The sequence below is a fragment of the Myotis daubentonii genome, chromosome 16 (genome assembly GCF_963259705.1).
Source record: "Myotis daubentonii chromosome 16, mMyoDau2.1, whole genome shotgun sequence".
Taxonomy (NCBI): domain Eukaryota; kingdom Metazoa; phylum Chordata; class Mammalia; order Chiroptera; family Vespertilionidae; genus Myotis; species Myotis daubentonii.
Window position 1 is genome coordinate 5,135,448 of NC_081855.1, and position 12,569 is coordinate 5,148,016.

Genomic DNA, 12,569 nt, shown 5'->3' on the forward strand with positions numbered 1-12,569 from the left:
GTCTGAGTCCTTGCTCTCGGTCCTTTTGGTATATCCAGATCCTCATGGATGGGTTGCAGGTAGATGCAGGGTCCGCTTCCTGCTCTCACTGGCTGTGGGGTTTGGTGAGACGAGACCTGGTGAGTACCCAGGTGATGAGGGTTGAACACTAATCCCTTTTGGAGAAGTACTTGGCCAGAGGAGGTTCCTGTAGCCCCACAGGTGAAAACAAAAGTGCTCATGATTCAATATATAGTACATGTGGGACTTAAAAGAATGTCACTATTTTAAACTGATATCCCACTGTTTTCTAAAAGTTAAAAAAATAGAATGTTCTATGCCAATTTCACCTTGCCCAAGTCTGTGTTAATACTCCTTTAATTTTAAATGATAGCCTTGCTAGAGTAATGTTGGTCATAGGTCCTTGCTTTTTACCACTTTGAATATTTTGCGCCTACCTTTCTAGCCTGAAATGTTTCTGTTGAGGAATCAGCTGACAGTCTTAAGGGAGCTCCCTTGTGGGTAACTAACTGCTTTATTTTCTTGCTGTTTTGTTGTCTGCTTGTTTAGCTGTGCAGAGGCTTTTTAGTTTGAAATAGTCCCATTCATTTATTTTGCCTTTACTTCCCTTGCCTTGGGGATCCAGTTCATAAAATGTTCTCTACTACCAAGATCTATAAGTTTGGTTCCTATATTTTCTTCTATGTAACTTATTGTTTCAGGTCTTATATTTAGGTCTTTGATCAATTTTGAATTAATTGTTGTACATGGGGACAAACTGTAATACAATTTCATTCCTTTGCATGTGGATTTTCAGTTTTCCCAGCACCATTTATTGAAGAAACTATTTTTACTCCATTGTGTGTTTCTGGCTCCTTTGTTGAAAATTATCTGTCTATGTACATGTGGTTTTATAGCTGGGCTCTCTATTCTGTTCCATTATCTGTGTGTCTGTTTTTCTGCCAATACCATGCTATTTTGATTATCGTAGCTCTGTAATAATTTGAAGTCAGGTAGTGTGATACCTCCAGCTTGGTTCTTTTTTCTCAGGATTGCTTTGGCTATTTGGGGTCTTTTGTGGTTCCATACAAATCTGATGGTTTCTCATTCTATTTTTTTTTTTAAATGACATTGGGATTTTGCTGGGGGTTGCATAGAATCTGTATATTGCTTTGAGTAATATGGCCATTTTAACCACGTGATTCTTCCAATCTATGAGCATGGGATATTTTTCCATTTTGTTGTTTCTTTTCAATCTCTTTTAATAATGCTTTGTAATTTTTAGTGTATAGGTCTTTTACATTCTTTGTTAAGTTTATTCCTAGGTATTATATTCTTTGGGTAGCAATTGCAAAAGGGATTGTGGTTTTTTTTTTTTAATTTCATTTCTTTTTCTGAAGTTTTTTTGTTAGTATACAGGAAGGCAATGGATTTTTTGCACATTGATATTGATTTTGTATCCTGCAACTTGACTGTATTTATTGTTTCTAATAGTTTTTTTTGGTGGAGTCTGTAGTGTTTTCTATATATAGCATCATGTTGTCCACAAAAAGTGACAGTTTGACTTCTCCCTTCCCTATTTGGATGCCTTTTATTCCTTTCTCTTGCCTCATTGCTCTGCCTAGGACTTCCAGCACTTTGCTGAATGAGAGCGGTGAGAGTGGACATCCTTGTCTTGTTCCTGATCTTAGAGGAAAAGCTTTCAGGTTTTCACCATTGAGTATGATATTAGCTGAGGGTTTACCATAGATGGCCTTTATTATGTTGAGGTACTTTCCTTCTAGTCCCATTTTATTTAGTGTTTTAATCATAAATAGATGTTGTATCACATCAAATGCTTTTTATGCATCTATTGATAAGATCATATGATTTTTATCCATTCTTTGGTTAATGTGGTGTATTACATTGATTGATTTGCATATGTTGAACCATCCTTGTGCCCCTGGAATGAACCCCACTTGATCGTGATGTATGATGTACTGTTATATTAGATTTGCTAGTGTTTGGTTTAGGATTTTTGCATCTGTGTTCATCAGAGACATTGGTCTGTAGTTTTATTTTTTTATCATCTTTTCCAGGTTTTGGTATCAGTGTTATATTGGCCTCATAGAATGTATTAGGAAGTATTACCTCTTCTTCAATATTTTGGAAGAGTTTGAGGATATGTTTTAAACCTTCTTTGAACATTCGGTAAAATTCACTGGTGAAGCCATCTGGTCCTGGACTTTTACTTTTTGGGAGGTATTTAGAGTTTCCAATTCTTTTTTTTTTTTATAATATATTTTTATTGATTTCAGAGAGGAAGGGAGAGATAGAAACATCAATGATGAGAGAGAATCACTGATTGGCTGCCTCCTGCACACCCCCCACTGGGGACCGAGCCTGCAACCTGGGCATGTGCCCTTGACCAGAATCAAACCCAGGACCCTTCAGTCCACAGGCTGATGCTCTATCCACTGAGCCAAACCAGCTACAGCAATTTTCCAATTCTTCATGATTTAGTCTAGGAAAGTTATATATTTCCAGGAACTTATCCATTTCTTCTAGTTTATTGAATTTGGTGGCATATAGTCTTTCATAATATTCTAGTATGGTCCTTTGTGTATCTGTGAGGTCTGTGATGACCTCTCCTCTCTCACTTCTGATTTTGTTTATATGGGTCTTTTCCCTTTTTTTCCTTAATGAGTCTAGCCAGGGGGTTGTCAATTTTATTAATCTTTTCAAAGAACCAGCTCTTTCTTTTATTAATTTTTTGTATAATCTTTTTGTTTTCTATTTCATTCAATTCTGCTCTATTTTATTATTTTCTTTCTTTTGCTGACTTTGGGTTGCTTTTGTTCTTTTTCTAGTTCTTTAAGATGCGATGTTAGGTTGTTTACTTTGGATTTCTCTTGTTCTTGAGATAGGCCTGTAATGATATAAACTTTGTTTTTTTTTAAATATATTTTTTATTGATTTTTTTGCAGAGAGGAAGGGAGAGGGATAGAGAGCTAGAAACACAGATGAGAGAGAAACATCGATCAGCTACCTCCTGCACACCCCCACTGGGGATGTGCCCGCAACCAAGGTACATGCCCTTGACCGGAATCGAACCTGGGACCTTCAGTCCGCAGGCTAACGCTCTATCCACTGATTGGTTCCCATGTCAAAAATCATTTTAATACTGTGGAAATATTTTTCCTAAGCAAATTGCAGTACAGATGGTCAGAATAGAAGTGTGTACTGTTGATACCTCCCCTGCCCCCACCTGAACTTGCTCAGATTTTCTTAAGGCTGTTTGGATGAGATACTTATCTGATCAACCCAAAAGACAGCCCAGTTGTGGTGATTTTATGATGTGGGAATTAGTTTTGGAACATTAAATCAAGAAATTTGTAATAAATTAAATTAACATATAGTTGATAATCTATGTGCAGAGGAACTGTGTGTGGGGTTGATGCCAGAGAAATAAAAAACAAGGTTTGGACACAGTTAGTGGGGACAGCACGACTGTAGGAAAAGCTTCGCGGAAGCACAGACAGCGCTTTGTTCTGTCCTTCCTGCCCCATCCCAGCTCTGTGACCTGAGTCAGTCCCCGCCACCACCACTACTACCACTGCGAGTAGCCATGTCTACGGATTTTGAAATGAAAGCACGTGAAAGAGACCTAGAACAGTTTGGCTTGTCCTCAGTGATTTTTTCTTGGTGCTCCCAGTACTATCTCTGTCATTGTAGGCACTTAGAAACCATTCCTTTAAAATGTTGTTCTATCCAACGCCAGTCTTTGTCAGGCAAAACTTTCTTAAAAAATATTTTTTTGTTGATTTTAGAGAGAGAGGAAGGGAGAGGGAGAGAGAGATAGAAACATCTAACCGCTGCTGCCTCCTGCACGCCCCACTGGGGATTGAGCCTGCAACCTGGGATGTGCCCTGACTGGGAATCGAACTGGGACCTTCTGGTGCATAGACGACACTGAAACCACTGAGCCACACCATCCAGGGCTGTCAGGTAAAACATTTCAAACTTTCTTCATTTTTTGAATAGGTAATCAATCCACATGGTTCAAGGTGTAAAGGTACGGTGACAGGTTTTGCTCCTAACCGCTCATCACTGTCCGGCAGGAGCTGCCCAGTGTGGAGGGAGGCTCCCCTTTCCGCACCGACGGCATAAACGGACACGCGTTCCCCACACATGCTGGTTCCTCGAGCAGTGCGTTTTGGAGACCGACCCATAGCAACGAGCCTCTTTGTTCTGGGTGGCATCTCTGGCACTGCACCAGCGCGTCTCAGTGCTGACTGACAGCAGTTCATGGCCTTGTTCGCCGGGTACCCGGCGTAGTGGGTGTCATGTCCCTGGGCCAGGAACTTTAAGCTCATTAGGTGATTTTCTTGGATTTCAGTTTCCTCTTCCTACGGTTTGATCTACCCTTTCAGGGCATAGGCCGTCTGGGGGTAAATGGGTGAGAGAAGACAGAAACACGGGCGGAGCTGCAGGAACAGCCAGGCTGCTTTGTCCCTACTGTTTTCAACTCCTCAGCTCCTGTTCAGGATCAGCTTCCACACCATTTCCTGATAGGTCTCAGCGAACCTCATATTCATCCAAGTTAGTGTGTTGTTTTCAGGTTTTAAGTATATATATATTTTATTGGTTTCAGAGAGTCAGGGAGAGGGAGAGAGAGATAGAAACATCAATGATGAGACATAATCATTGATCGGCTGCCTCTTGCATGTCCCCCACTGGGATTGAGCCTGCAACCCGGGCATGTGCCCTTGACCGGAATCGAACCTGGGACCCTTCAGTCTGCAGGCCAACGCTCTATCCACTGAGCCAAACCAGCGAGGGCCATTTTTTTAGTTTTTAGACATGCCCTCCGTCTGCCTACGCACACCGAGGACACCTGTGCCGTCACACTGTGTCACCCTGCGGCTGCAGGAGCCCAGCCCCATCAGTGTCCACTGTTCATGGGGTCAGATCTCCACCTTGGAGAAGCAGCCTGTGTGACCGGCAAGCCCTGAGCCTCTCTGAGCGTGTTCTGTGTCTGTAAGACACTCCGCTCAGGAGTTGTAGGATGAAATGAAATGGCATATGTGAGCAACCAAGAGCAGAACCTGAAATGTAGATACTTTTATAAAATGTGGTTTTCATCTCAAACCATCTTCCTAAACAGAATCTCCTACTTAGGAATTACAGCAATTAAAACGGAAATCCACCCTGGCCAGTGTGGCTCAGCGGTGGCAGGGGAGAGCAATCGGTCAATGCTTCTAATATAGAGGTTTCTCTCTCTCTAAACATATTTAAGAAAATCTACCTGCTTTAGATGCTGGGGCATTTTATTCAGACTCCTTCAGCTTTGCTTTCCTAACATGACATGTTTTTTTCTTCCAAAGTTATCACTTTGTCAACCAATTCCTTTTCTGGTCAAAAGTAAACTTTTTCCTCCCTGGCCTGTTTGGTTCAGTGGATGGAGTGTCGGCCCGTGGACTGAAGGGTCCCATGTTTGATTCCAGTTAAGTGCACGTACCTCGGTCGCAGGCTCGATCCCCAGCCCTGGTCAGGGTGCGTGATGGAGGCAACCAATCAATGTGTCTCTGTCTCTCCCTTGCCCTCCTTCCTCTCTCTCTCTAAAAGTCAATGGAGCCGAAACCGGTTTGGCTCAGTGGATAGAGCGTCGGCCTGCAGACTGAAAGGTCTCAGGTTCAATTTTGGTCAAGGGCCTGTACCTGGGTTGCGGGCACATCCCCAGTAGGAGATGTGCAGGAGGCAGCAGATCGATGTTTCTCATCGATGTTTCTAACTCTCTATCTTTCTCCCTTCCTCTCTGTAAAAAATCAATAAAATATATTGAAAAAATAAAAATCAAAATGTTAAAAAAAAAAAGAATTTAAAAGTCAATGGAAAAATATTCTTGGGTGAGGATTAAAAAAAAATTAAACTTTTCCTTTTGGTTCCAAGTATTAACATTAGGGCCAGGCTTTGGCATAATATATGGAAGAATGTTCTAATAGCCACAGAAGTTCAGAGAGGTGTGTTGCTGTAGGAAAGAATTTCCCACTATTGCTAGGGAAATACCCATTCTAAGCTGAACAGAGGTAGGGTGATAGGATCAGAAGGTCTTCTTAAAGTCCTTTCCGACCCTGAAGGCATTGCTGTGAAGGTCAAAGACCTTTTCTATGACATCTTCTCTTGTCTCCTTCCATGTGGGAGCCGCTATTTCAGGCCGTAGGCTTACAGGGTAGACAAGGTTCCTGATTACTCTCAAACCCGCACCTCTGCCCCAACGTGCACCCTGCATTCTGGAAACACTCCAACTATTTGCTGGAAATGCCTGTGGATGTTCTGCATGTGCGTGCATCCACTCATTCCTTTCAAGAAGTTAGAGTGTCTGTCTTTTCCAAGCGTTTTCTAGGTGCTAGGGATGCAGCAGTTAACAAAACAATGGCAGCTGTAGCTTCTGCTCCTCCGGAGTTTACATTGCTCTCTCCTTGGATTTGTCTAAATGAAACTCACCACTCTCATTGCAGGGTTGCTCACCTGCTTCCTGTAGCATCTGGACTTAGAGCGTGACCGCAGCGCCACTTTTCGTCACCCAGAAAAATTCTCTTGCCATGTTGTCAGCTTCCCTTCCCTTCCTTTAATGTGTAATTGTCTTTTTCAGCCACATCTTTTCCACGCCTTTTCATCTCTTCTGTGTTCCCCTAGCCCACCAGCATCACATCCCTCGCCTACAGCCAGCGGCTTCCTGTTGGAGGGGCGCTGCTAGTACTGCTCACTCCACTCTCTTCTGTCCTGTGAGATTGGGGTCAATTTGCATCAATTAATGGGCAAAGTTAGTTAAATCAGGGAATCCTAAAAATGTAACATGTACTTTAAACACTTTATTTTCACCTAAAACATGCAAGTGTTCATGCACCCATCTTCACTTCTGGGGCCTCGGCATTTTCTTAAAGCAGACCTGTTGCTTGGGGTTCCCTAACGTCTTTCCACGCGTGTAATACCTCTGCCATGACTTTCAGTTTTAGTTTCTCTCAACAGGAGCAAGAACTTGTGTCCTTCAGAAGAAGACCGTGCAGAATCCTTTCCCATGTTTACAAATATTTCCCTAATCCTTACAGTTGCTTCTTGCCTCACACCTTTTTCAATGACTCGCCTTCACTGCGTCTTTTCAAAGTCTGCAGCGTGGCTTTTGAAGAAACTGTGTCTCTCTTTGTGCTCCTATTTCATTGGTTTACATAGTAATTAAGTGATGTAAATAAAATCATTAGTACGATTAGCATAACAGGCTTGGAACAAATACAGCTGACTCTTCTTGAGCAGACAACCCGAATGGTGGGAGCAGGCACACAGATGTCCCACCGGTAGGCTCCACTCAGCACATCTTATGGAAGTGGGTGTGTTGGTTAGTTTGGTTTTCTGTAAAATGTTAGGTAGAGGGTGTGGAAGAGCGCAGGGTTTGTATTACCAGAGTGATTTTTCTAAATCACAGTTTTCCTCAGGCCACTGCTCGGCTCACACCCCTCTGGGCCCCCCTCTCTGGGTGAGAAGCAAGAGCGAACCTCGGCCTTGCCCAGCGAGACCCCACTGCAACCCTCAGGCTCCTGCTCCTGCCTGGAGCTCCCGCCCTGGGCTCCGGCGGCTGGTTCTTTGAACACACTCCGGACTCTTCCACAATCAAGCCCTTGTTCACTCTGCTGAACAAAGACAGGGCCCTGCTGCTGGGGCCTGCGTGTCCAGGATGCGCATGTCCGTGCCTGGCACCGCCCGCCCTCCGCCCCGGCCCCTCTGCCACTTGGACACTGACAGAGGCTGTTCAGCATGAAAGGGCCAGCTGGGCAGCACCTCCCTGAGCAAGCCTGTCTGGACCTCACCACAGGACGTGCTCTGTCCTTTCGGAACATCCCTTAGCGCTGCCTTCGGATTTCTCTTCCGATGCTTCCCATGCCCCGCCTGCACTGGTTCTGTGTCCTGCCCTAGAAGTTTCTTGCTTCGGGCGGAACCCAGTTTGTTGGACCTGCTGGCAGCACATTCAAGAAGCCAGCACATCCTGAGCGTGGCTGATGTTTCTCTTTTTTCCTTAATCTCATCTTCAAAGCCCTTGTCTTTCTGGCCTGGATTCCTGGCAGTGAGCTCCCCCACCCCCCAGACTTCATTCGTACTAACTGATTTGGAGTGGGGATGGGGCTCCTTCTAGTTCAGAAATAATACATGATCTTGGAGTCTTATCCATATACAGTGGGGCCTTGACTTACGAGTTTAACTCATTCAGGGACTGAGCTCGTTAAGGAGCTCGTTAACTCGAATTACTTTATCAACTCAATGCAAATGATCGGCAGAGAGACAGCTGGTATCTCAAAAAACTCGTTAGTCGGGACACTCGTAAGTCAAGGCCCCACTGTATCTCTCTTGACTTAAGAAAAAAAACCACAGCTTTATTGAAGTATAACTTACCATAAAATTCACCCATTTAAAATGTGCTATCCAATACTTTTAGTAAATTTACTGAGTTATCACTATCCACAGCTAGGTTTCAGAACATTCCCATCACCCCATAAGGTGCCTCGGCCATTGACAGCCACTGCCTGTTTCGCCGCCAGCACCAGCACCATGAACCTGCTGCTGCGATCCTCCCTTGACTTCTCTGTCGCTTTTCCAGCATCGGAGTGTTTTAGCAATATACATGCTATCTGCCTGAAGAACGTTTCATGTGAGTAGTAAGGTGCTAAACTTTGTTACCCTTTCTTAGTCTTTCTTCCCACATTTAAGTTTCTTTTGTTTTTCTTTGTGTGAACTTAGTCTCTGTTTAGCAAGTTGGCCTTTGGCTATTAAGAAAATTAAGGGCCCTGGCAGGTTTGGCTCAGTGGATAGAGTACCGGCCTGTGGACTGAAGGGTCCTGGGTTTGATTCCAGTCAAGGGTAAATGCCCGGGTTGTGGGCTTGATCCCCAGTGGGGGGCATGCAGGAGGCAGCCGGTCAATGATTCTCTCTCATCATTGATGTTTCTATCTCTCTCCCTCTGCCTTCCTCTCTGAAATCCATAAAAAAATATTAAAAAAAAGAAAGTTGAGGTTTCCCCCCTCCTTTTGAGTAGTGTCATGTACAAAACAGATATTTAAGCCCCTCTAAGGCATGGAAAAGTACAAAGAAAGTTAAAGCATGATCCAGAACACCAACTCTCAGAAGCGACCAGTGTTAACTGATTGATGGTGATTATCTTTCCAACATCTCTCTCAGCAGTGATACAGCTATAAAGACACTTATTGATGCAGGTACCAAGCCGGAGGTGGCAGCTTTGGCTGCCATAGGAATCCAAGCCAGACATGGGCACCTTTGAGAGGAAGCCTGTAGTTCTCATGAAACTTGTACTCTAGAGGAGAGACAATAAACCAGTAAACAAGTAAATATGTAGTGTACTAAATGGTGATAAATGCCATGGAGCTCAACAAAGCAGAGAAATGTATGTATTAAGGGTCTGGTTTACTATTTAATGTGGTGCAACAAGAGAGGCCCCTCTTAATACAACGGCATTTGACCAGAGATCCCAGAAGTGAGAGAGCATGAACCCTACGGTCTATGAAATGTAGATTGAAACTGTGTGGGAAGAGCATTCTAGGCAGAAGGAACAGCGAGTGCCCAGGCCTTGAGGTGGGAGCATGCCTCATGTATTTGAGGAACAGCAAGAAGGCAACTTAGCAAAAGCAACGTGAGAGGGAGAAAGTGAGTCCACTGATGGGGGGTGAGGGCCCGTGGGGACAATTATTCAGGGCCTTGGAGGCCATTATAAGGGCTTTGGGTTTTCCTCCCAGTGAGGCAGAAAGCCATTAGAGCGTTTTAAGTGGAGGTGTGATATGACTTGACCAGGTTTTAGAAGCATCACTGTTATCTGAAGAACAGACTATAGAGAGGCAGGGGCAGAGGAAGGGAGGCTGGGTAGGAGGCAGTTGCAGAAATCCTGGTAGGTGATGACCATGGCTTGGACTAGGGCAGCGGTCGGCAAACTCATTACTCAGCAGAGCCAAATATCAACAGTACAACGATTTAAATTTCTTTTGAGAGCCAAAGTTTTTAAACTTAAACTATATAGGTAGGTACATTGTTATTAACTTAATTAGAGTACTCCTAAGGCTTAGGAAGAGCCACACTCAAGGGCCAAAGAGCCGCATGTGGCTCGCGAGCTGCAGTTTGCCGACCACGGGACTAGGTGGTAGCAGTGGAAGTGGCAAGAAGTGCTGAGATATGATGGCATTTACGATATATATTCCATTTATGGAGGTGGAGAAGACTATGTGAAACATCTGTGGGAGAAGAATCAAGAATTTGGTTTTGTTCCAGTTAAATTGGAGATGCCTATTAAGACATTTAAGTGGAGTGTCAAGAAAGTAGTTGGGTAAATGAATCTGGATTTCAGAAGAGAGGATTGAAGATACAAAGGTGGTGTTTAAAAGCTACAGGTCGGATGTGATGGCCAAGTTAGACAGAGAAGAGATGACCAAGTTGGGTAGAGATGACTGAGCATTAGGGCACTCCAGGGGAAGATGAGAACAGAGAATGGACCACAGTGTTCAAGTGATGCAGGAGATAGAACCAGCCATTCCACTCATGATTTTATTACATGTTTTTCACAGCAAGATTTAGTTAGTTGTGTTTTTACTGTGAAATTAACTATGAAAGCTGTTCAGGGTAATTTCCGTAAGTTAGTCATTGCTGATAGCAGCAAAACAGTTACCACTTAGGATTGGTATGCATTTTTATTAGCCGTAGTATTCATCTTGGATAATCAGCAAGTCTTTGTTAAAGCGTTTTCTTCATCTCCTCCTCCTCAAGAGTTGCTTGTACGTCCATTTACTCATTTACCCCCAAAACAGTTATGAAGCGCCTGTCCTGTGCCAACCCCAGGTTTTTTTGTTCGCGCAGGGTTTTGCCTTTCAGGTGTCACTTGGCGTCAGCCTCGCGCAGTGGGGTTTTTCCAGCCTCGTCCCTCCGCAGTTCTCAGCGCTGCCCCGAGGCGCGGAGTCGGTCAGCTGGGCGTCCCTCCCACGCCTGGAGGGGACCCCGGACTCGCCTGAGAGATATGCAGATGAGGCGGGCGGGCGGTATGCAGATGAGGCGGGCGGGCGGTATGCAGATGAGGCGGGCGGCGCGCGCCCGACGGGCGGCGTGGACCGAAGTGGGCGGGCGGTATGCAGATGAGGGGGCGGGGCTGTCCTGCGCGCCCGGAGCCGCCGGGCGAGCGGCCGCCGGGAACTGGAAGGCGCCCGGCCCTTTCTTTGACTGGAGCGGACCCGCCGGACGCGGCCGCCTGGTCCGCGGGAGCCGGCTTGAGCCGCCGCGCGGGGGACAGGGTCCGAGGCCGGCCAGCCGGCCGCCGCCGAGTCGGCTGAGCATGGGCAACCACCCGGGGCGGCCCGAGGACCCCGAGCCAGGTCAGTGCGGGCGGCGGGGGTCGCGCCGCGCCCCCTCCCCGGCGCGCCCTTCCCCCACCGCGCCCGGCGGCGCAGCCCCAGCCCGCGGCGCCGGTCGAGCGGAGCGATGAAGTTGCCGGGCCGGAGCCTGGCCTCGGAGCGCGCCGGTGGGCTTGGGACTTACCTGCGCTGCCCGCGACCAGGAAATGCCACTCCCGTAAACAGGACCTGGAGCCCGGTCCGGCCCGGGCGCGGCGGGAAGGAGCCTGGTTCGTGGCCGCGCCCGGGCCGGCCGGCCGGGCGGGCGGGGAGGGGGCGGGTGCCGGTGGCTCCGGTGGTGGACTCCGCCGGCCCCCTGCCTGCGCCAGGGCGAGGTCTCCCGTCCGCGTGTCGGCGGTTCCTGCAGACTTTCTAGTGTTTCCACGGAAAGTAGGGCTTGGAGGCGTCTCGGGCTCATTGTCCGTTTCGCAGCGCATCGTTCGCGTGCCGCCCGCTTTCTGGAGCCCGCGGGGGGTCTGGGGGGACCCGCCCGCAGCTGCTCCTCGGGGTCCGACCGGGGCTGACCGAGGCGGGTGTTTCCGCGGAGCCCGTGCTTATCGCGGCGCCTCACCTCCGCTTCCCCTCCCGCGGAAACGGAGCGAGCGCCTGGAGTCAGCTGGGCTCTAGTCTTCGTCCTGGCCGCCAGCACAGATTTAGATGCTGGAAACCACGGGGTTGCACTTAAAAACAAAGCGGAACATTTATGTGCGGTCACATGAGACAAACGGGCTTTAATTTAGCCTAAAAAACATGGCGTGGTGGCTGACTGGGGAGAGAGGGTCCACCGGGTGCTGGGTCCCGGTCCCGGGCTGGCCGGTGACAGGTACTGCTCCCTGTGACAGGGCCAGATTCGGGAACATTTTTCAAGGGGGCAACTTTTACATTTGAATTCGGACGAGGAAATGAGGTTCTGAGAGGTGGAGCAATTAGTCCAAGCGACGTATTCCTTGAGTTGGGAACAGTTTTGTGCTGACGACCTTGGGCCTGAGCTCAGCTGGCCCCGTCCTTGGGGCCGGGCTGGGCTGAGGTGGTGCATCCTGGCAGTTGGGGTACATTGGACTGTACAACACGGGGGTCAGAAACTTCGCCACATGGGAATACTGAGAAGAAAAGTTTTACAGATGGGGCCACGGGAGAGATTACATAGGGGTCACTCTCTAACATGCAGCATTTATC

The 12,569-nt window shown here is 47.0% G+C and overlaps 1 protein-coding gene across 7 annotated transcripts in view; it reads left to right on the forward strand.

The window, feature by feature from the left end:
- The window catches only part of SPECC1 (sperm antigen with calponin homology and coiled-coil domains 1), a 184,632-nt gene that overhangs the window by 24,224 nt on the left and 147,839 nt on the right, over window positions 1-12,569 (forward strand). Inside the window, exon 1 of one of the 7 annotated variants that reach the window (XM_059668461.1) lies at window positions 11,171-11,375. The exons of the other annotated variants lie outside the window; for them this stretch is intronic. Within the exon in view, the coding sequence (XP_059524444.1) occupies window positions 11,336-11,375 (40 nt within the window). The 5' untranslated portion in view covers window positions 11,171-11,335. Of the gene's footprint in view, window positions 1-11,170; window positions 11,376-12,569 lie in introns of those variants that run through there. 7 annotated transcript variants of the gene reach the window in all.